The 21994-nt window shown below is 38.3% G+C and overlaps 1 protein-coding gene across 1 annotated transcript in view; it reads right to left on the bottom strand.

The window, feature by feature from the left end:
• The window catches only part of Bruce (BIR repeat containing ubiquitin-conjugating enzyme), a 1406664-nt gene that overhangs the window by 1174884 nt on the left and 209786 nt on the right, over positions 1–21994 (bottom strand). Inside the window, exon 13 of the mRNA XM_068225988.1 lies at positions 20721–20923. Coding sequence (XP_068082089.1) covers positions 20721–20923 — 203 coding nt within the window. The remainder of the gene's footprint in view (positions 1–20720; positions 20924–21994) is intronic.

The raw sequence follows: 21994 nt of genomic DNA, 5'->3' as shown, positions 1-21994 counted from the left end.
TACGTGATGGTGATGCTTCTGCTAAGGGCCCTGCAAACTCAGTATTCTATGTTAACATCACAGAAAAGTATGCTGAATTGTAATGGCTACAGAGATAATAACTGACAATATGATTCCCAAATGGAGCATATGGCGTCCATTTGCTTAAGCAGGTACTGGCGGAAATATGAGCTTTAATATTTGGTGCAGTTAAGGCATACACGTCATCATCAGCAATAAGTGAAAGAGGAGTCATGACGCACATGTGTCATCGGCCGCCAAAGTGTTAGAGTAAGGCCACACAGAAAGAGTTTTGAAGCAGCAAGCATTAACAAGCGGTCCTGAGCAGTTGAGCGCACAGAATCAAGCCTGTACTCCAATAATAACACATTTGATATTTAAAATCAGCCTTGTCAATACTTAAAAGTTATTTAACTTTTTATTTATTTTCAACTAATATACTTTACATGTTTCGAGGATCTTACTCTCCTCTTCCTCAGCGGGTTTTTCTCTCACTACCAAATATCTCTTTGACATTTCCACTTATTAATATACACCAATCTTATACTTAACAAATCCTCTTGTAACGTTTACCGCATATTTAGTTCTAAACATCTCTTAGTTAATATATATAACATAAAAAAAAAAAAAAAAATAGTGCTATTTGTTTGGGGCGTCGGCCCATGTGGAACTTTTGCCTTTACTGGCACCATATTGCATGAACCTGTGTGTAACTGGAATGGCGGTAGTGTGGAATGTTTTGTGTGTGAGGAAAGGAAGATTAAGGATGTCACAAAACTCCCAGTCCCCAGGCCAGGGTGACGCAAGTGTGATAACAGCTATAACTTAAAAACAATATTCTCTCACCCATGGGTAACTAATGCAGATATCCAGCTCATACAATAATAACAATTTTATTATTATTATTATTATTATTATTATTATTATTATTATTATATCATGTGTACATGCAATATGATCGCATTGTTTTTGAGTTATGTCATGAAACAGGCACTGTATATAAACATTTATATCAGTTCAGTTAATGTAAATACCCGTAAATTAATATTATAATTTATTCTTACCTGCATATATAAATTGTAATCCATAATTGTCAAACACACTGTAACTTCTAGAATGGTAATAGGTGACGAGAAAGATTGAGAATATTCCATCCATTGTATACTGTGTATTACGCACTCTAGAATTTTCATGAAGATATATTTTGCAATGTAACTTTCTAGAAGCCTGGACAGACACATGGGATGATCTTGACGGGAAAAGTTAGTAGTTGTTAGTAGAGTTACGGTGTAGCAAGTATATATCCCAGGCTGACATGCAATATTTGCAGCCTCCATATTGAAATATGCAGTCATATTTTCTCAACTGTGTTTCAAAGTTGTAACCTCCATATTGAAGTGTTGGCAGTTGTTTTTAATAATGGCAGCTTTGTTGATATTTTCGAAGGGAAGTGTTTTGTTCTGATTAAGGTTATGTGTGTGTTAATTTGTGAATATATGTAAATAAAAATAATTGTACCAACTGACAGCATCTCTTGTGCATCTTTGTGGATACGTTAACTGGCGACCATGACAGGACGTAAAAATTTACGAGTGAATACGAGTGTTGTAGTTCAAAATGCAAGTCATATTAGAGAATATGTCACTCAAACAGCTCAAAGACGAACTTACCAACAGGAATCTCCCGACGGACGGGAAGAAGAAATCGCTACAGGCGTGACTACGGGAAGACCTCGTGAAGAAGGGAGAAGATCCAGGAAAGTTTTGCATAGAAGTCAATGAAGATGCCGATGAAACATCGGAAGATGAGGTAAATAAAACTGAAATGTGCTCTAACTTAATGACCATGATGCAGGCACTAAATGACAAACTTTCAGACAAACTTTCAGGCAAAATTTCAGAAGAAATTTCTCAAGCTAACTCAGTTTTAACTGGACAAATATCACAAGTGTATACGCAAGTTTACAAAATTGAACAGGGCCTAGAATCGAAAATTTCTACCGTAAATACCACATTTCAACCAAAAATGAAAAAATTTAATCGCAAATTAGCTACGACACCGATTGATTAACGCAGCAGATATCGGACATCAGGTCAAAACTGGAACAGGTTGACCAGATCGATACTAGAGTAAGCCAGCAGGAAGGGGATATACTGGACCTCGAGGAGGGGGGTGGTAATCCAGGTTTCCGGCATAAAACAACAGGTCGAGGGGAGGATTTCTAACAGCGAGGGAAACTTTCAAAGCCGTACATCTGCCGTCGAGGGAAATCTTGGGAGCCGTTTTTCTGATGTTGAAGGAAGGATAGGAAACCTGATATCGACCATCAAGGGAGATGTGCAGAATATAAGGGAAAGCATCCTTCATGCAGAAGAAAATAGATTGTCTCAAATAGGACATACCGCCAAACCTCTAACCCCTCAAACCTAACCGGCAATACAGGACACCTAGACCCGCAGGTGATTATACAGAGCCTTCCAGAATTCCACGGGCGACTGGAGAAGAACCCAACTAGCTTCGTTGAGGGATCGGTTAACCTACTAGGAAGGACTAATTTACCAGAGATCTTAGGTCTTTCGTCTTAGGTCAGACGAAACGCTGGTTAATAGAGCAAAACGCCTGAAAAGCCTTACATCTGATAAGTTTTTGACATTTTTGACATGCTCTATTGGTGAAAAATATCTAATTCCCTCCATGGGAATTTAGAATTTTCCATTGTGACAAAGTGTGGAAATTCTTTCAAGTTACAGGGGGGATATTGACGCAAGTATGATAACAGGTATAACTTGAAAACAATATTCTCTCACCCATGGGTAACTAATGCAGATATTGAGCTCGAATAATTATTATTTTACAATTATTATTATTATTATTATTTCACAATTATTACTGTTGTATGTATAGCTGTGAAGTGTTACATCCATTTGGTATTAGTATTATTATTGCTATTACATCATGTGTACATGTGATATTAACGCGCTGTTTTTGAGGTTATGCCGTGAACAGGCACTGTATATAAACATTTATATCAGTTCAGTTAATGTAAATACCTGTAAATTAATATTATAATTTATTCTTACCTGCATATATAAATTGTAATCCATAATTGTGAAACACACTGTAACTTCTAGAATGGTAATAGGTGACGAGAAAGATTGAGAATATTCCATCCATTGTAAACTGTGTATTACACACTCTATAATTTTCCCTAAGATATATTTTGTAACGTAACTTTCAAGAAGCCTGGCCAGGCACGTATATAAGGGGACAATCTTGTCCGTAAAACTTAGTTGTTGTTCAGTGGATTTATGGTGTAGCAAGTATATATCCCGGGCTGACATGCAATATTTGCAGTCTCCATATTGAAATATGCAATCATCTGTTTTCAACTGTGTTTCAAAATTGTAACCTCCATAGTGAAGTGTTGGCAGTTGTTTTTCATAATGGCAGCTTTGTTGATGTTCTAGAAGGGAAGTGTTTTGTTGTGATACTGTGATTAAGGTTGTGTGTGTTAATTTGTGAATATATGTAAATAAAAATACTTGTACCAACTGACAGCATCTCGTGCGCGTCTTTGTGGATACATTAAGCGATATTAGTCATTAGAATTTTAAAAACCCTGACCCGGCCGGGAATCGAACCCGGGGCTGCCGGGTGACAGGCGGACGCGTTGCTTCCTACACCGTGTGGCCGGACTAGTTAATATATACTATGTGCCATAAATAATATATATGTCATAAATGTCATAAATTAGCACTAAAATACATTATTCTATTTGCAATCTTGTTTTAAAATGTTTTAGCCTTGTCTGTTACCTACAAATACAATCAATTTATTACAATTACCCTCTCTTAAAATTGATTAAAATTTTCCAATTCAGAGTTTTTATCAGTTAAATGTTGCAGCTACTTCCATATGTCCTAAAACACCCCCTAGAGTGGTATCTCCTCACTCCACACTAAGTGAATCTACTGCTGTCCATACGTAAACATAATTGATCTTGACCTTAGCCTCAGGTAACATGACTGGCAATAGAACATTGATATCGGGATCAATATCTACTCCACCTTCAGCAAATAGGACAATGTTTGCTTTTTGACACCCTAATCTGAAATCTGTCAGTTGTTCTTTTTAAAGTTTAATACAATCACTTTGCCCTTGACCTCAGTTGGTGTTATCCGAATCAAAAATGGGAGTACCGCAATCGACCGCCCGGTCAGGAGATTGTTCAGGTGCGACCCATTCAGCCTGTGCTGAACATTTCTAGAAGTTGGAGATTTCTAGACTGTTTGTCGAATGGTATATATATTGAGATGACAGAGTGAGTTAGTGAGTGGAGTAGCTAGTTAGTCTTGTCTTTTGATGGTATAGTGAATACTCAGTGTGAGGATTTCTTGATATCTGTACTTCCCAGAATCAACAGTAAATTGCTTCAGTGTCTTTCCCTTAATAGTGTTGCAGTGCTGTATATAACTGTGTATCATTGTGTAATTGTTAAGCGAAGTGAGTGGGAATTGTGTGTTGTAAGGAACAGACTCAGTGACAAAGTGGTTTTACAATCAAGAAGTGGATGTATCTTATGTGATATTTATTTACACAAATAAAATTGCGTTGAGAATGATACACGTGTAAATTCAGAGCTGTTTCAAGGGAAATCGTGGATTTCTCAGCAGAATAGTGCACCCGCACACAAAGCAAAAACGACACAGCAGTGGTTGACAACCAATGTCTCACAGTTCATCGCTGCTGCTGACTGGCCTAATAAAGTCCAGACCTCAACCCATTGGATTATTATTTGTGGCAGATGCTCGAGGCAATAAGCATGTCAAAAACGGCTCCGCAATATTCAGAAGTTAAAAAAATCAAACACGTCAGCTGTCAAAAAAATTCCATTGGACATGATTTGTGCAGCTATTGATGAGTGGCCTCAACGTCTTCGCCACTGTGTTGCCGCACATGGTGATTATTTTCAAGAGTATGTTCATCCTGTAGCAATTTTTTTTTTTATACAGAATATATGTATATTATATGGGTGTACCGTGTATATCCAGCCTAATAAAATCAAAACATCAATTAGTTAAAGAAAACATTTCCTGCCAGTTTATACTAGGCATAACAATTTTCATCATAGAAGAGACCAAAACAAATATAGTTTATTAACTAAAAACAGAGTGAAAACTGATAAATGAGGTAAGTTTTTGATGTGATTAAGCATGAAAATGCCCTATTTCAATTTATTTTTAATCTTTAACAAAAAGTGCTCACAAACGTAGCCTCCTGATGTAATACAAACACTATGATTGTCTGTTGCACATGTTCAAAGACATCAGGTATGTGCTGTAGGGTAAGCAGTTGCAAGCATCTAAGTGACGAGAACCTCCTCTCATTCAGTTGGAGTCTCATACAAAATGCTCTTCAAGCACCGTCACACAAACTGTCAAGTGAGGAGAGGTCATCAGAAGCCCACACTTTCAAACAATTTTTGTAAAGGATTACAATTAATTGAAATGAAATATTTTAATTCTCAATCACTACAAAAACCACCCCAATTATCGATTTCCGAACATTAGTTATTCAACAAAACGTGTTTCCTGGTCTCTCGTGTGCTACTCTGGAAAGCCACTGATGCAATATCACCAGAAATTGGTCTTAACACATTCAGTACCAGCTTCTCGGTAGGGGACTAAAATGGTTGGACCAGCCATCCACATCCACATCCCCCTCCCACATCTATAAAATATTAATTTTGCATTGTTCGTCAATTACAATAGTTAGAAATATTAAATTTTTACATACCCTGGTAGAATTTCCAATAGTCAAATGAAAATGCCCAATTATTCAACACTTTCTTAACCCATACATTTAATTATGTATAATTTTCATGGAATACAAGTTTCTACTGCAGCCTTTGTTAATTGCTATGGTATAGATGGCGTCTATTTCTTTCTTTAGATCATTTTTTGATAGAGGGACATTTAACACATGGTTATTTAGGCTACAATATGTAACCTTCTTATAGGCACCAGGATGAAGAGAATTTTGTTTGATAACATTAATGGTTTGTGGTTGCTTTATATAGATGTTATATGATAAATAACCGTTCTTCCTAGTTACAGTGACATCAGAAAGTTTAACACATGGTTTACTTCTGCCTCTATTGTAAATTTAATATGTGAATCTTAGCTATTGCATAGTTCTAATATTGCAGAGTTACTGGTGATTTGTTGGTCTAAAACATGAAATATGTCATATAAAATGTAATGGTAAATGTATCACATCACTGCATTGTATTTATCATACTATTATTATTATTGTTGTTATTGTTATCATCATCATCATCATCATCACCAGCTGGAGAATCCAATTCTGGAACATGGAGATCCTGAAGTCAGCACTGTAGTGAGCTACAGACCCTAAGTGAAAGCTTCGGGCGTGCTCAGGAAACAGCCATGTGGATACAATAGCGCAGGATGTCTCTCGCTCATGATTGGACATACACACCTGAACGATCTTCGACATATCGAGACGGACGGGGCAATGGATTCCTGCGAACTATTAACAATTTCCCTTTGAAGAATTTACGAACACTATTTACTGTATGATGTGGAATGTTGTCGTAAAATGTTTTATTTGTATTCCCTTCACCTACCTAGCCAAGCAGGCATCAATTTTTGGTAAGGAGACAAAGTCCCTCATAGTGCATTGACACTGCCAGTGGCTTCAAGGAGCCTACGCAGTGGCCTCCACGGTACGCACTAGCCCTGCGTCTTGGTGAGTGTGCTAAGTGCCAACTGATGAGCCCAACTTAGCACATGGGGTGAAACGCTGGCAACCAGGAATGAGTTAGCTGGAAGATTTATAATGTACAGTACTGCGATATGGCGCAAGTCTGCGACAACTCGCTTCCGAGATGGGCTACCTTGGAGTAAGCACTCTTGATTTCAGTTCTGCTTTATTTACATTTAATGTTCGCTTGTATTTTCACACAGGAGTTTGCCCTACTCACCCAGACTCGCCACTCAATTTCTCAGATGTCTTAGAAAGCACATTAACTTTTATTTAATATTGTATTTGTATCTTGTATTTCCTCCTACCTTCAAAATTGTATTGTAGAACTTTAATTATGCTAAGATATATTTAGTTAACCTCTTGACCTAATAGCAAAGCTCTTGGCAAACAACATCAAATCTTGTACACTGACTGACAGAGCAAATGCAACACCAAGAAGGAGTGGTTCGAAAGGGATGAAAGTTGGGGAAAAAACAGAGACGGCACGGACGAATAATTGATGTTTATTTCAAACCGATATGCAGGTTACACAATGCGCACGGCATCGACTCAGTAGGATGTAGGACCACTGCGAGCGGCGATGCACGCAGAAACACGTCGAGGTACAGAGTCAATAAGAGTGCGGATGGTGTCCTGAGGGATGGTTCTCCATTCTCTGTCAACCATTTGCCACAGTTGGTCGTCCGTACGAGGCTGGGGCAGAGTTTGCAAACGGCGTCCAATGAGATCCCACACGTGTTCGATTGGTGAGAGATCCGGAGAGTACGCTGGCCACGGAAGCAACTGTACACCTCGTAGAGCCTGTTGGGAGATGCGAACAGTGTGTGGGCGGGCATTATCCTGCTGAAACAGAGCAATGGGCAGCCCCTGAAGGTACGGGAGTGCCACCAGCCGCAGCACATGCTGCACGTAGCGGTGGGCATTTAACGTGCCTTGAATACGCACTAGAGGTGACGTGGAATCATACGCAATAGCGCCCCAAACCATGATGCCGCGTTGTCTAGCGGTAGGGCGCTCCACAGTTACTGCCGGATTTGACCTTTCTCCACGCCGACGCCACACTCGTCTGCGGTGACTATCACTGACAGAACAGAAGCGCGACTCATCGGAGAACACGACGTACCGCCATTCCCTCATCCAAGTCGCTCGAGCCCGGCACCATGCCAGGCGTGCACGTCTATGCTGTGGAGTCAATGGTAGTCTTCTGAGCAGACGCCGGGAGTGCAGGCCTCCTTCAACCAATCGACGGGAAATTGTTCTGGTCGATATTGGAACAGCCAGGGTGTCTTGCACATGCTGAAGAATGGCGGTTGACGTGGCGTGCGGGGCTGCCACCGCTTGGCGGCGGATGCGCTGATCCTCGCGTGCTGACGTCACTCGGGCTGCGCCTGGAACCCTCGCACGTGCCACATGTCCCTGCGCCAACCATCTTCGCCACAGGCGCTGCACCGTCGACACATCCCTATGGGTATCGGCTGCGATTTGACGAAGCGACCAACCTGCCCTTCTCAGCCCGATCACCATACCACTCGTAAAGTCGTCTGTCTGCTGGAAATGCCTCCGTTGATGGCGGCCTGGCATTCTTAGCTATGCACGTGTCCTGTGGCACACGACAACACGTTCTACAATGACTGTCGGCTGAGAAATCACGGTACGAAGTGGGCCATTCGCCAACGCCGTGTCCCATTTATCGTTCGCTACGTGCGCAGCACGCGGCGCATTTCACATCATGAGCATACCTCAGTGACGTCAGTCTACCCTGCAATTGGCATAAAGTTCTGACCACTCCTTCTTGGTGTTGCATTTGCTCTGTCAGTCAGTGTATTTGGAAACTGTGTTGGATTGTTGAGATAGGTGGATTTTGCTGCGAATTTTTTTGTAATGTTCATTTTGGAAATAATATCTTGAATCAAAGATCACTGCTGATTTTTCTGGAAACCCGCAACTTTCGCATCTCTATGGTCCTGGTAGGTTTGCCCAGGCCCATTCCATGTTCCTTACGATAGTCGTCACATTGCCCAACCTGATATTTGTGCGTACTGGCAGAGTCCATCCAATGTTTATGGTGCGTTAAGGTATTAAAGTGAAGTGTAATTCGATTTGTCTTCCTCTTTTCTTAATTGTGTATTGTGTAACCACAGAATACGGTTACAAGTACAAAAATAATTAAGCTGTTCATTAATCCACCTATTCAAAACTTTATTTCCACTTATAGTGGTTACATAAACGCAATTTGGGACATGTTTCACTCTTAATTTAGGGCATCTTCAACCTAAAATATAATCTTCAAAAGTACATATAATACACTGACTGACAGAGCAAATGCAACACCAAGAAGGAGTGGTCAGAACTTTATGCCAATTGCGTGCATCGCCGCTCGCGGTGGTCCTACATCCTACCGAGTCGATGCTGTACGCATTGTGTAACCTGCATATCGGTTTGAAATAAACATCAATTATTTGTCCGTGCCGTCTCTGTTTTTTCCCCAACTTTCATCCCTTTCGAACCACTCCTTCTTGGTGTTGCATATCCTCTGTCAGTCAGTGTATTACATTAGAAGGTAAAAGAATAGCTAATTACTAAAATTTGGTACATATAATATGAATATTGATACACTAATAAAAACATGTTAATGGAACACTGTCAATGATCATATTAAAACCATCTTGTCAGAGTCAAACTTCTTCTGATAAAATTACGTAGTTCTAATTAAAATGGTTCATAAAAACTTTTATGTGGTTTCACCTAATGTGATAATGCGTAAATTGCCAACAAAATGAAGGCGTTAACATAAGCACAAAGACGTATGTCGTGTACACAACATGTTCAAGGCCGCTGTTAAAGTCGTAAGCATGTAGGTATTAAAACATTCAAAGGTAGCTATACATAAATGCGAAACTGAAACATCAGTTGATCATTGTAGAAGTGGCCCTTTGTACAGGTAGGAAATATTGTCAGAGACCTTTGTCGAGAGATGCCAGTAGATTCTGGAATAATGTTCACTGTAAGAGAAGGAAAGGAAGTCTTAGAAAGGTAAACATAAGGACAGAACCCTTATTAAGTTGCTTAGAATTGTGTTTGTTGTAAGTTGTTACTTGTTATCTACTGTTGTGTTAGTAACCACCCTTCTGTTGCCTCTGTGTCTCGTATTGTATCTGTGCTGCAGAGGCGGTAGTGAACTCAGAGGGGAACGGATAGGGGAGTGTGGAGCGGAGGAGAGGATGGGTGCAGTTACCTGTGTCGAGGTTGATGAAGGGGCGGAGTTATCAAATTTGCTAGAAGTAGGCCTATTATCTGTAGGTATGGGTGGAGTTTTAGAGTATGAAGAATTAAAAACATTAGGTATCCTAACTTTGTTTGAACTAACCGTATTTAACCCTCTTAGTGCCAGGCCCGGTTGCTCACAGTATGCCAAGAGTGCCAGACAGATTTAGAGAATATTGCAGGTTCTCACTCTCTGGACTATATAGTTCACAAATATTATAACTATGACTTGAAATTTTTATTAAATATTAACAAGAATACACTCTTACTGCTGAACTAAATTACAGCACTAAAATGCTCTTGGGTATTTTGAAAAAAATATTTTCCAAACAATTTCAAAACACCAAAAATTAAAAATCAGAAACAAAACAGAAAAAAAAACAGAAAATTCTACTCAACGGTAAATATTGATGACTTCTTTGAAATGTCCTATTTTAGATGAATAAACTTGTAAAGTTTCACATTTTTATCTTGAGTATTTTAAGAGTTATGCACAAGGGTATCGTAATATACAATTGGCATGTTCAACAATGGGATCGAACCTGGCACATGGGTTGTAGTCATGGTGACCAGATGGTGATACATTATCACTGTTCACAAGATGAAAGAATCTCAAGATCAATTGGAATCTGTTTCTTGAGAACATATTTCCAAACTACGGAATATAACGGGAGTTTTTGACCCAATAAGAAAATATGCTCGGCCTTGTAGTTATACCCATTTCCAACAAAACAGCAATAAAAGCCTTCATTTCAGTCAATGTAACCTGGCGCCACTGCTGTGCTCTGGCATATGGTGACAAGACATGATTTCTCGTATCTGCTTGTCACTGTAGTTATGAAATTCAATAATTGAGCCGTGAAAAATAAAATAAAAATACGTATAGGTTTGCGACTGACGAAGGGGCGTGTCTCGGGCCAGGAGTATTATAATAATCACGTGAGGGTTGGTATTTTGCATCTTGACCTAATTGAATTTCACGAAAAACAGGAAATTGTTGCTGTTGGATACTGTTACAGCCGTCATCATCATCAGTACTCTCACTCAGACAGTCATTACCACTTTCAATGTTTACATTCGGACAATGAGCACGTGGTTGAGTGTTTACAGAAAACTCGCCGTTATCAGTCCCAATAACACTTTCACTTTACCCTTCCACACTAGTTGGAGGAATGAATTCCTCATCAGAGTCTTCATCATCCTCTTCTTCACTAAAAAGTATTAAGATATACAACCAGTTCGTCATCATTAACAAAATAACTTCTCCCGCTTGTCGCCATTTTACTCACGCGGCATGGAGATCATACGTCATAGATGAACACGGACTTTAGAAATTCAATGCATGATAGTGAACGAATTTACGCACTATCTAGCGGCATAGTTAAAATCTAATGACAATTATCTATGGACTCGACACGTAAGATGTTGCAATCTGACGGCCCAAGTTGTACTAACTCGTATAGAATTGTGCGCTATCCAAACAACGATATATCGTGGTTGGCACTTGACGCTTATATACGAAACAACGATATATCGTTGTCTGGCTCTCTACGGGTTAATAATTTAGTCGTTAATTCATGTAACATGCTTTTAATGTCCGTGATGTCATTAAGATTCTGATCCTTGTTATACGTCTGGTCTAAATAGATGTATAAACTTTCTAGTTCGTTCAACATTCTTCCTTTTTCTATATTTCTAATTATCGCTAGATTCAAATCAGTGACCAGTCTCTCTCATATGCAAACTCATCGCTGAGTATTTTCTATGCTTTTCTGCGTTAACATATTCCATGTATCTTGTCATAAAACTTCTCCCAGTTTGTCCAACATATGAAAAATTACACTGAGTACATTTAAGTCCGTATACTCCCGATCCCAAATAACGATTTTTGTCATAATTAACCCTTTTATGATTAAAGAATATGGATTGGTTAGTATTAGTAGTTCTAAAAGCTATATTAAAATTATGTTTTTTGTTGAATACGTTAGTAATCTGGTGAATAGCTGGATTGTTATAAGTGAATGTAGCATACTCAGTCTTATTGGTTTTGTCCGGTATCAGATTTGTGGATAACCTGTTCTTAATTTTATTGATCAGTCTATTGATCATTCCTATTTTGAAACCATTCAGTTTAGCAAGATTCCTAATATAATTCAACTCTGTCTTCAAATTCTTGGGAGATACAGGAATTCTAAGGGCTCTGTATATTAAGACTGTGAAAAGACGCCTGTTTATGTGAATTTGGGTGTAATGAGAAATTGTGTATAGTTGTAGAGGATTGTATCAGCTTTCTAAAGATTTGGAAATCAAGAGTGTTATCCTTACGTGTGGCTGTTATAGGTTTTTTTTTTTTTTTGTTAGGGGCTTTACGTCGCACCGACACAGATAGGTCTTATGGCAACGATGGGATAGGAAAGACCTAGGAGTTGGAAGGAAGCGGCCGTGGCCTTAATTAAGGTACAGCCCCAGCATTTGCCTGGTGTGAAAATGGGAAACCACGGAAAACCATTTTCAGGGCTGCCGATAGTGGGATTCGAACCTACTATCTCCCGGATGCAAGCTCACAGCCGCGCGCCTCTACGCGCACGGCCAACTCGCCCGGTGTGTTATAGTTTTAGTCTCTGACAAGATAGTTTTAATATGATCATTAACCCGTAGAGCGGGGCTCGCGGCTCCAGCCGCACTTCAAACTCTGCGCTAGGGTGGGCGTAGCGGCTCCAGACGCACACCTGTTTTTATTTTTTTCTTATCTTCAATATTAGGTTCGAGCCTTGAAACTTTCCTCACATGCTATGGAAGGTGCTGCCATCTCTACAAAAAAAAAATTAACTACGTAGTAAGAACAGTATTGCAACAAGGAATCCCCTTTCTATTTCATTCGTTTTGTTCAATGCAAAAATTGCTTAAGAGCCGCATCACATTCAGCCCATGCATTGCTGCATTCATCAGTGGGCCGCATGACTGGTCCTGCGCTGTACTAAGTTCACGAAAAATAGAAGCTTCAATCTGTTCCTTTTGTATTTTTGAAATGTGTTAAATGAGTTTTATTTTATTTTATAGTGTATTACAGTATGTTTAAAAGGACGAGAGATATTCCAAGTGACTGTACTATTCGTGATATCCTTGAAAATAGCGAAGATGAAAGTTTGTGATTTCAGTTTGGAAAGTGACGATGAATCTCCGTTATTAGTAAATATTCCGGGAACCAGCTTTTCTAGTAGGGTTCCAAGACACGTTCAATCGGTACGGAGTTCGAGTTCCAGTGAAAGCAGTGAAAGCAGTGAAACTGAAACTGCGAATGACGGTAATCCTGCTGCTGTACAGGGTGAATGGGATGTGCGGGGTTGTAAGCGAGCAAGGTTTCCAACAAATTACAATGCTGGAATCCAGGGTGAACTTTTAGATAAGAAACAGCCCGAAAAATTAACAATTTTTTTTATAGATGACGTACTTTGTGAGCTTATTGCACAGCAAACAAATCTGTATGCTCAGCAAACAATTACCTCAAATTCTTTGATGGCAAAAGTGAAAAGAAGAAGTCGTGAGAGAGACTGGGTATCCACTAACAAAAATGAAATAAAACTTTTTTTTAGGAATCTTATTACTGCAGGGTATTGTTCAGAAGCCAAAATTAGTCCATTACTTTTCTCGTAATAAAATGTTAGCTACTCCTGTAGTTTATGAAATTATGTCTGAGAAATGATTTTTCCTTTTACTGAAATTATTGCATTTTGCAGACAATGAAGCTTATAATAGACAGGTTCATCCCAAATTGTATAAACTGAAGCCAGTTTTAGATGACCTATTATCAAAATTCATAACTGCATATACTCCAGACGATCACTTATCTATCGATGAGAGCCTGTTATTGTGGAAAGGTAGACTGGGATGGAAGGCATACATACCAAAGAAAAGGTCGTGCTTTGGTATGGAATCTTATAAGTTATGTGAAGCTAAATCTGGGTGTGTGTGGAACCTCCTATGGTATACAGGGAAGGAAACTGATCTGGTAAACGAAGTTTGTGGAATAGATATTTCTGAGTACACTAAGCCTTCCAAAGTTGTATTTACACTGGCCGAAGGTCTCCTGAATAAGGGTTATCTAATACCTGTGGATAATTACTACAGTAGTCCGGAGCTATTTGACCTGCTCAATGACCTTCAGACAGATGTTGTAGGCACCGTAAGACCGAACAGAAAAAATCTCCCAAAAGATAGATAGATAGATAGATAGATAGATACATATGGTTTATTTTAACTGGCAAAATTAGGGACAAATGTCCCTGTCTTACACTTAACCCAGTGAAATACATAAATAACATAAAAATATATAAAATACTGCATAAATGAAAAAAGAGACTGAAACAAATTACTATGGTACTATGCTATCTTGCTGTACATAAAAATAACTATTATAATACACAATATAAATTAGCATTTTGCTTCCTACAAAGAAATTAACATACAACATACAACGAATTACAGATTTAATAATAATAATAATAATAATAATAATAATAATAATAATAATAATAATAATAATAATAATAATAATAGTCTAATAATAATAAGAAGAAGGAGACTGTCGCACTACGAGCTTGTTTCATAGAGATATTTTGAACACATACTTTTAAATCTTCCGTAGTTTGATATCCCTCTGACCTCCTGTGGAAGGAAGTTCCATTCACGGCTGGCCACAACAGTGAAGGAATTGTTGTAGGTTGAGGATTTATGCTTAGGAATAGCGAGCAATGTCGAGCTCAGTGCTCTGGTGTTTTTATAATAAGAAGAAGAAGTAGAAGAAGAAGAAAAGCATGTTCAGAAAGGCTATGAAATCGTTCATACAGGAAAGATGGGGATTGTAAGGTAAGGATTCTGTGCAATGAAGTCAGGATATGCAGCTTGCGTCTGTCTTCAAGGCGCAGCCATCTGAGGTCAACGTAAGACTGGGTAACATGATCTGAAAATTTCAGATTACATATAAATCTTACACAGGCATTCTGTGCATGTTGTAGTTTATCTCGAAGCTCGGTTTTCACATCTTTGTAAACTACGTCACAATTTAATATTGGAAGAACGAGGGTTTCAACTAGTTTCTTCTTTAAACTGAACGGAAAAGTAAATTTGAAATTGTTTAATGTGTGCAACGTAGCAAAAACTCGTCTACTCACAGATATTATCTGATCCGTCCACGAGAGGTGCTGGTCAATGGTTACTCCGAGATTTTTTACGCTCTTGCAAAAGGACAGAGCTTGATTTTGAAGTTGTACGTCAGGGATGGACATGCGGTAATTACTGGAAATAAGTCTTGGGTGGGCAATTACTATAGTTTGGGACTTTTTTGGGTTCAAAATAAGTCCATGCTGGGAAGACCATTTACTTATGGCCTCTAGATCCATGTTAATTTGCTCGACTGCTGTCGAAACGTCTGTTGGTTTTGCATGGATGTACAATTGTACGTCGTCAGCATAGATGTGACGTTTACAATGTGTCAGCTGTTTAGCTAGGTCGTTGATATAGACAGAAAATAGCAAAGGAGCAAGGGTTGACCCTTGTGGGACACCTCTTTTCACATATTGCCACGAAGAAAATGTACCTTGATTGATAACACGTTGTTGACGTTTGTGTAAATAAGCTTCCAACCATCTCAGAGTACTGTAGGAGAACCCTAGGTGATAAAGTTTGGATAGGAGCAACTCATGATCTACAGAGTCAAATGCTTTGCTGAAGTCCAATAATAATAAGATAGTCACTTTTTGCTCATCAATAGCCTGTCTTATATTGTCAGTCACGCTTAGTAAGGCAGTACATGTACTGTGATTGCGTCGGAAACCTGACTGGTGTGGGTCTAATATGTCGTGGTAATGTAATGGGGAAAAAACTAAAAAAGGGGGAAATTGCGTTTGCTTATCGTAACAAACTCATTGCTCTCAAGTGGAAAGACAAGAGGGATGTGCGTATGCTAAGTAGCATACATGATGCCGAAATGCACGCTGTGAAAAACAGGAAAGTAGACACAGTAGAGAAGCCTGTCATGTGTATAGATTACAATGACTCAATGGGTGGGGTCGATTTATCTGATCAGTGTATGGTCCCATACAGTACAGCCTGAAAGCGAATAAAGAAGTTCTACCAAAAGATTTTCAGGCACTTGCTGGACATAACAATGTTCAATTCCTTCGTTATATATCAAAAACATGGAGGAAAATTCCCTCACAATTTCGTATACACGTTATCCAGAAGCTTTTTGACAAGTATGATAAATCAACCCCCGCTGAAGCCCAGCCAGTCAGATCAGTGGTGTCACTATCAAATGGCACTTCGGATTGATTCTCGGGAAGGCACTTCCTGGATTTCAATTCTCCCTCAAAGACGAAACCCATTGCAAACAAGAGACGTGTTGTCTGCAATGCAAATAATAAAAGACAGGAGACACAGCACTGCTGCAAAATCTGCGATGTAGCACTGTGCCCGGCTCCTTGCTTCGGAGTGTACCACACCGCTAAAATGTGAACTGAGAGGCGTCCATTTCATGTGTATTGTGAATAGTGTTCATAGTTGTGCAAATTCATGTGTATGTGTGTGTGTGTGTGTGCGTGTGCGCATGTAGACAGTGACAGTGACGGGAATAAAGAAAGTCGCAACAAAATGGTAGGGCCTACATTTGAACAGCAATTTTTATTTATCTTTTAGGTGGCTAAAATACAATAAAAATTTTATTTTTCCCAAAATGAGGAGGAGCACTACCCCTAAGCCCCCCCCCCATTGTCACCGCCATTGCGGGTCGATATATAGTGAAAGTCTCCGAGTGAAATTAGTAACTCAGCAGTTTCATATCCAGAACAAGAGAAGAAAGTACATATTCGGTGAGTACATTTTTCTCTGATCATTTTTATATTCTTCACTAGTGTAATAATAGTACAGCATAACAATATTTTATAGTGCTTGTGGGACTACAATGGTAGTTTGTTACGTAAACATTTACTGCTTATGTACAAGTTTCGGAAAGTAATTATTACAATGCCCGTAAGAGAAAAAATGGAAATATGAGACTTATGCGTTTGTTGCACTAAAAAAGTCTTGCTTAAAAATCATCATCGTGAATATGCGGTGCAGTATTGAAATTAATGTGTCTTATTGTCACAATATACAAGTAATATTAGACAGATACATGTCGGGTTGCATAATTCCAAGTATTAAAAAAAAAAAAAATGATGAAAACACTTCCCCACTGTAACGGGTAACGAGGAAGAGCTCGCTCCTCACTTAACGGGTTAACAGTGTACCATTAACATGTTTTTATTAATGTATCAATATTACATTATATGTACCAAATTTAAGTAATTAGCTAATCTTTTAGCTTCTATTGTAATATTATATGTACATCTGAAGATTATATTTTAGGCTGAAGATGCCTTAAATTAAGGGGTGAAACATGTCCCAAATTGCGTTTATGTAACCACTATAAGTGGAAATCAAGTATTGAATAGGTGGATTAATGAACAACTTTATTATTTTTCAACTGTAAATTTTCAACACAGACCAATAATGAGGTTTATAACATGTAATACTAACGGTTAGTCCACACAAAAGTTAATAAACAATGTTAACAAAACAAAGTTAATAAACAATGTCAATGATAACATTTCTCAGCATGTTAATAAACTTCTGTTAACAAACTTCTTCAACATTGTGTCCACACCAAATTAGCTGTTTGTGAGGTTACAATTGATAGGGTCGGGAAGAAGAAAATACTTACAGCTGCAGCTTTCATTATTTTAGCAAGTACAATTAGAGAGAAGCCCAGACGCGAATTGTGGCAAAGAAATATACTGGATATGCGAGTAGAATTAAGTTTGGAAAGAACACTTATTTCAGAACTTTTAATTCATGCAGCAGGCTTTCAAAATTCTCTTGAGAATACCCCCACATGACTTTCAGTGCCTGTTGAGAGGAACTGGGTCTGAAATTACAAGTAATGATGCAGATTATCGGAAAGGTGGCTCCACTAATGACATTTTATTTATATATATATATTTTTTTTAATAGATAGGCTATAACTTTGAGATTCCTAGCAACTGGTGACATTTCACTTATATACCTATTTGTCTAGAGTAACAAAACAAGCAATTCCAGTTATTGTGTTTGAGGTGTTTGAAGCTTTATACAACAATATCAAGGAATTGGCAAAGACACAAAATAAAGAAAACCTTCATTTAACCTACCTAGTTAGGATAATATTATTTTGATGATATACAAGCGATTATGGGAGGTTAGGTTATTCAGCTAGGAGCGAAGCTGGAAATGAAACTAAATCAGAACACAGCTAAAGGAATATCATACAGAATTAAGGGGACTGTATATTAGAACTTTCGCTTGCGATTTTATAGTAAAATTTTAGAAGAAATAATCGTATTATGTGCTACGGATCTGCGTGCTCTAATTCTGTCCTTGTGCATGTGCGAACCAAACCGTTAACGAAAACACGAAATGTTAAAAGGTTCATTCACAAATTTCTTTAAATTTTGTTTATCAACATACTTGAGAAGGTAATGAACACGCTATTTTGTTTATTAACATACAAAAATGTTCATGAACATTGTTCATTAACAGGGTTTATTAACAAAGTTAACGAAAACATCTTGGTGTGGACGCACCTTCATATAACTCTCGTGTTAGTGTACTGATCTACATGGCAACTTTCAGTCTGGTTTTCAAGGCACAGACCAACAGTGTGTTTCTGTGCAAACAAAAATGTCTTTAAAACCAAGTGTTAGTGCATAAAGAGGTACAGTATCAAGGTGATATACCTTCTGTTAAAAGTGAGAGCCAGCAATCTGTGTTGACTCTCTCTCTCTCTCTCTCTCTCTCTCGCTATATATATTGGTCATCAGGCTCACTACTACAAATGGTACTGAAGTCCTTGCTATCATTTCCCACTGCTTTTGCCTAATAATAATCATCATACTGTTATTGGCTTTACATTCCACTAACTACTTTTATGGTTTTCGGAGATGCCGAGGTGCTGGAATTTAGTTTCACAGGAGTTCTCTTACGTGCCAGTAAATCTACTGACACGAGGCTGACATATATGAGCACCTTCAAATACCACCGGACTGAGCCAGGATCGAACCTGCCAAATTGGGGTCAGAAGACCAGCGTCTCAACGTCTGAGCAATCAGCCTGGCGCTTTTGTTCTAGAATTATCAATGTACACAGGGAGTCTTCCAGCAGTTGTTAATGTTTTGAGTGTGAAGTGTATATTTGTGTGTATTGATGAAGCGCTCATGCATAGATACAAATCAGAATATAGGTATTTATTTTAGAATCAGTGGAGAAGTTATTGGAGAACCTAGGTGCAGTTCCTACCTGTTCAATCATTTTCTGAGTGTAAGTGAAGGCCCACAGCAAATGTACCAGTACGCAGCTTTATGTACACACGGGGGAGAGAATGACCATACTCTATCAAATTTCGAGGGATCAATTTTGGTTAAGTCTGGCGCCCAAATTCTGGACATTTCCATTACTAATTCAATTTATTTTATGTTTATTATATGTAGTTATATTACGAACTCAATTAACCCAAGAATGAGGCAAGTATTTTATTTTATTTATATTACAACATGTCTAATCCACACTAGGATTAAAAATGGTCTATATATATATATTTCTCGTAGTATGCCTGAAGCAGGAACTCCCATGCGGAATCCGTCATGTCGGTATACAGTGTTGTTAAATTGGAAGTAGTTATTAGCAAGCACAAAGTTTAAAATAGTTCAAATGAATTTATTTCATTCCTGTTAAGTTTTGTATGTTGTAATGGATTATTATCTATGATGAATTCTTTGTTTCTTGAATTGGTACATTGGCATAGATATTAGTTATGCCAAATGAATGATTTGTGTTCTGATCTGCAACATGAGCACAAACTTGCAGTTTTCTTTATGAAGCAAAATTTCGAGTCAACTTCCATCTATAAGCAGTAACACTAACAGTCATAAGAATCTGCAGGCACTAAATATAAACAGTGCAGGTGTGATTTAAACTTGTATCTTATGATGTCCGTAGCCCACAGTATGAGGAGAAGGCATCTTTTGACATTTAAGTTACCTATTTTGTTACTTTCATAAATCTGTCTCTGTCTTACCCTTGGCTTTGACAATATGAAAGTGACTGAGGTATGAGCGATGCTAGTAATGCCAATCCTTATGCGGCCAGTCCCCGCTATGAATGGTGTGAAAATGTTGCTCATAGGGTCAGTTGGTGTATGCATTTCAGTGGGCTTGGCAGACTGATATGTAATAGCAACTCTGGCTCGGTGAGGAAAGCAACGGGAAACTACATCACTCCTCATTTCCCTAGTACGCCTCTTCAGTGATGCCTAGGCCATCTATGACAGCTGATGGCAGCGCTGTTGAGGATCCCACCAGCGGAATTGCTGACGGACTGAACATACATACATGTTGCAAGATGCCGGAATGCACAAAGTTTAGTTTTGATTTTTTGCATTCAATCACTGCAAAAGTTGTCACCTTAGAACAGGTATGACCCTATAATCTTGGATACACAAGATAGCAGACTTATATTTTTAAATGTCAACATTTAAAAAAATCAAAACCTTCAGAATGTGTGTACACAATTATGATAGAACTAATCACAATACACACCTGATCTGTAGAAGCAGAAATTGCTTTCATGTGAACCAGAAGAGTTCTTCCTCTATTTCTATGCAGTTTTGGGCTAGTCAATGTTACTGTTCCGCCTAGTTCAGTCAAATCAAGACAAGTAGCAAGATTCACGGGACCACATAAAATTTCTGCATTCAGCTGCTGTAGAGGCCCAGCACTGGAAACTAGATTATTAGTAGAATCTGCAACATGAGTACGAACAAATGTATAGAAGGTATTGCAAGTAATATGGAAACAAAAAGCTTTGAAATGTGACTATGGAAAAGGATGCTTCGAATCAAGTGGACCGATATGGTCAACAACCTAACAATCACAGAAATATTTAGCCACCTAATGGATACTTTCATTTGCCTTTGACAATTGTATAAAATCATTAAAAGTACATATTTTGACTACTTTGCAGTCATCATCAGCTATATTTACATAAGCTTAGGTGTAAATAAGGTAAAAGTATGCACAATATATGTTCTTGTATTAGCCTTGATAATTTATCATGGGAAACTTAAACATTTTTTGTCTACTGAGGGAGGATGGTGGTGGAAAAAAAGGAGGGGGGGGTTGAGCTGGGGAAAAAACACTTAAAAATTGATTAATAACTTGTCCTTAACTAAAATATTGTTAAATTCTCTTCTTCCAATAAGAAGATAAAAATGTCTTAAATGTCTGTTTTAGTTTCTGCTTGGAAGCATATTGAAAAACAATGATTAACTTTTCACCAACTAACTACTTAAGATGTTATTAAAGTATAATTAAAACTTATTCTTAACTAAAATATTAATAAAAACCTATGTCAGCTTCCAGTCGAGGAGTTAAAATCTTCTTTTTAAGTCCAATTCATATTTGTGCTTGAAGGCTTGTGGAAAAAGCTGAATGATTTGTTTTTCTTATTGCCAAAGGTAGAGTCTTAGAATGCCCTTACATCACAACGTTGGGATGTGTTTCAAAGTTATTATGTCCATAGACCATATAATTGGGCTGCTTGTAACACGATCTGCAACCGGCAGGAAATAGGTGAAAATAATTAAAAACTTTTATAGGGTCTATGGACATAATAACATAGCTGACAACTTTTACAGAGATGCCAACTTTCAATAAAGGGAATTCGTAATTCAGCCGTTAGGGCACAGGATGGGCGGGGGGGGGGCGGCCATAGAATACTTTTTCCGAGATCTTACTAACATACATATCATTGAAAAATCAATGAACAACAACATACAATTCAACCAGATGTAACCTATTCAAAGACTGGCATA

Source organism: Anabrus simplex, chromosome 2, assembly GCF_040414725.1.
Source record: "Anabrus simplex isolate iqAnaSimp1 chromosome 2, ASM4041472v1, whole genome shotgun sequence".
Lineage (NCBI taxonomy): Eukaryota > Metazoa > Arthropoda > Insecta > Orthoptera > Tettigoniidae > Anabrus > Anabrus simplex.
The sequence above is the reverse complement of the archived record's forward strand: the minus strand, read 5'-3'. Positions and strand labels throughout refer to the sequence as shown.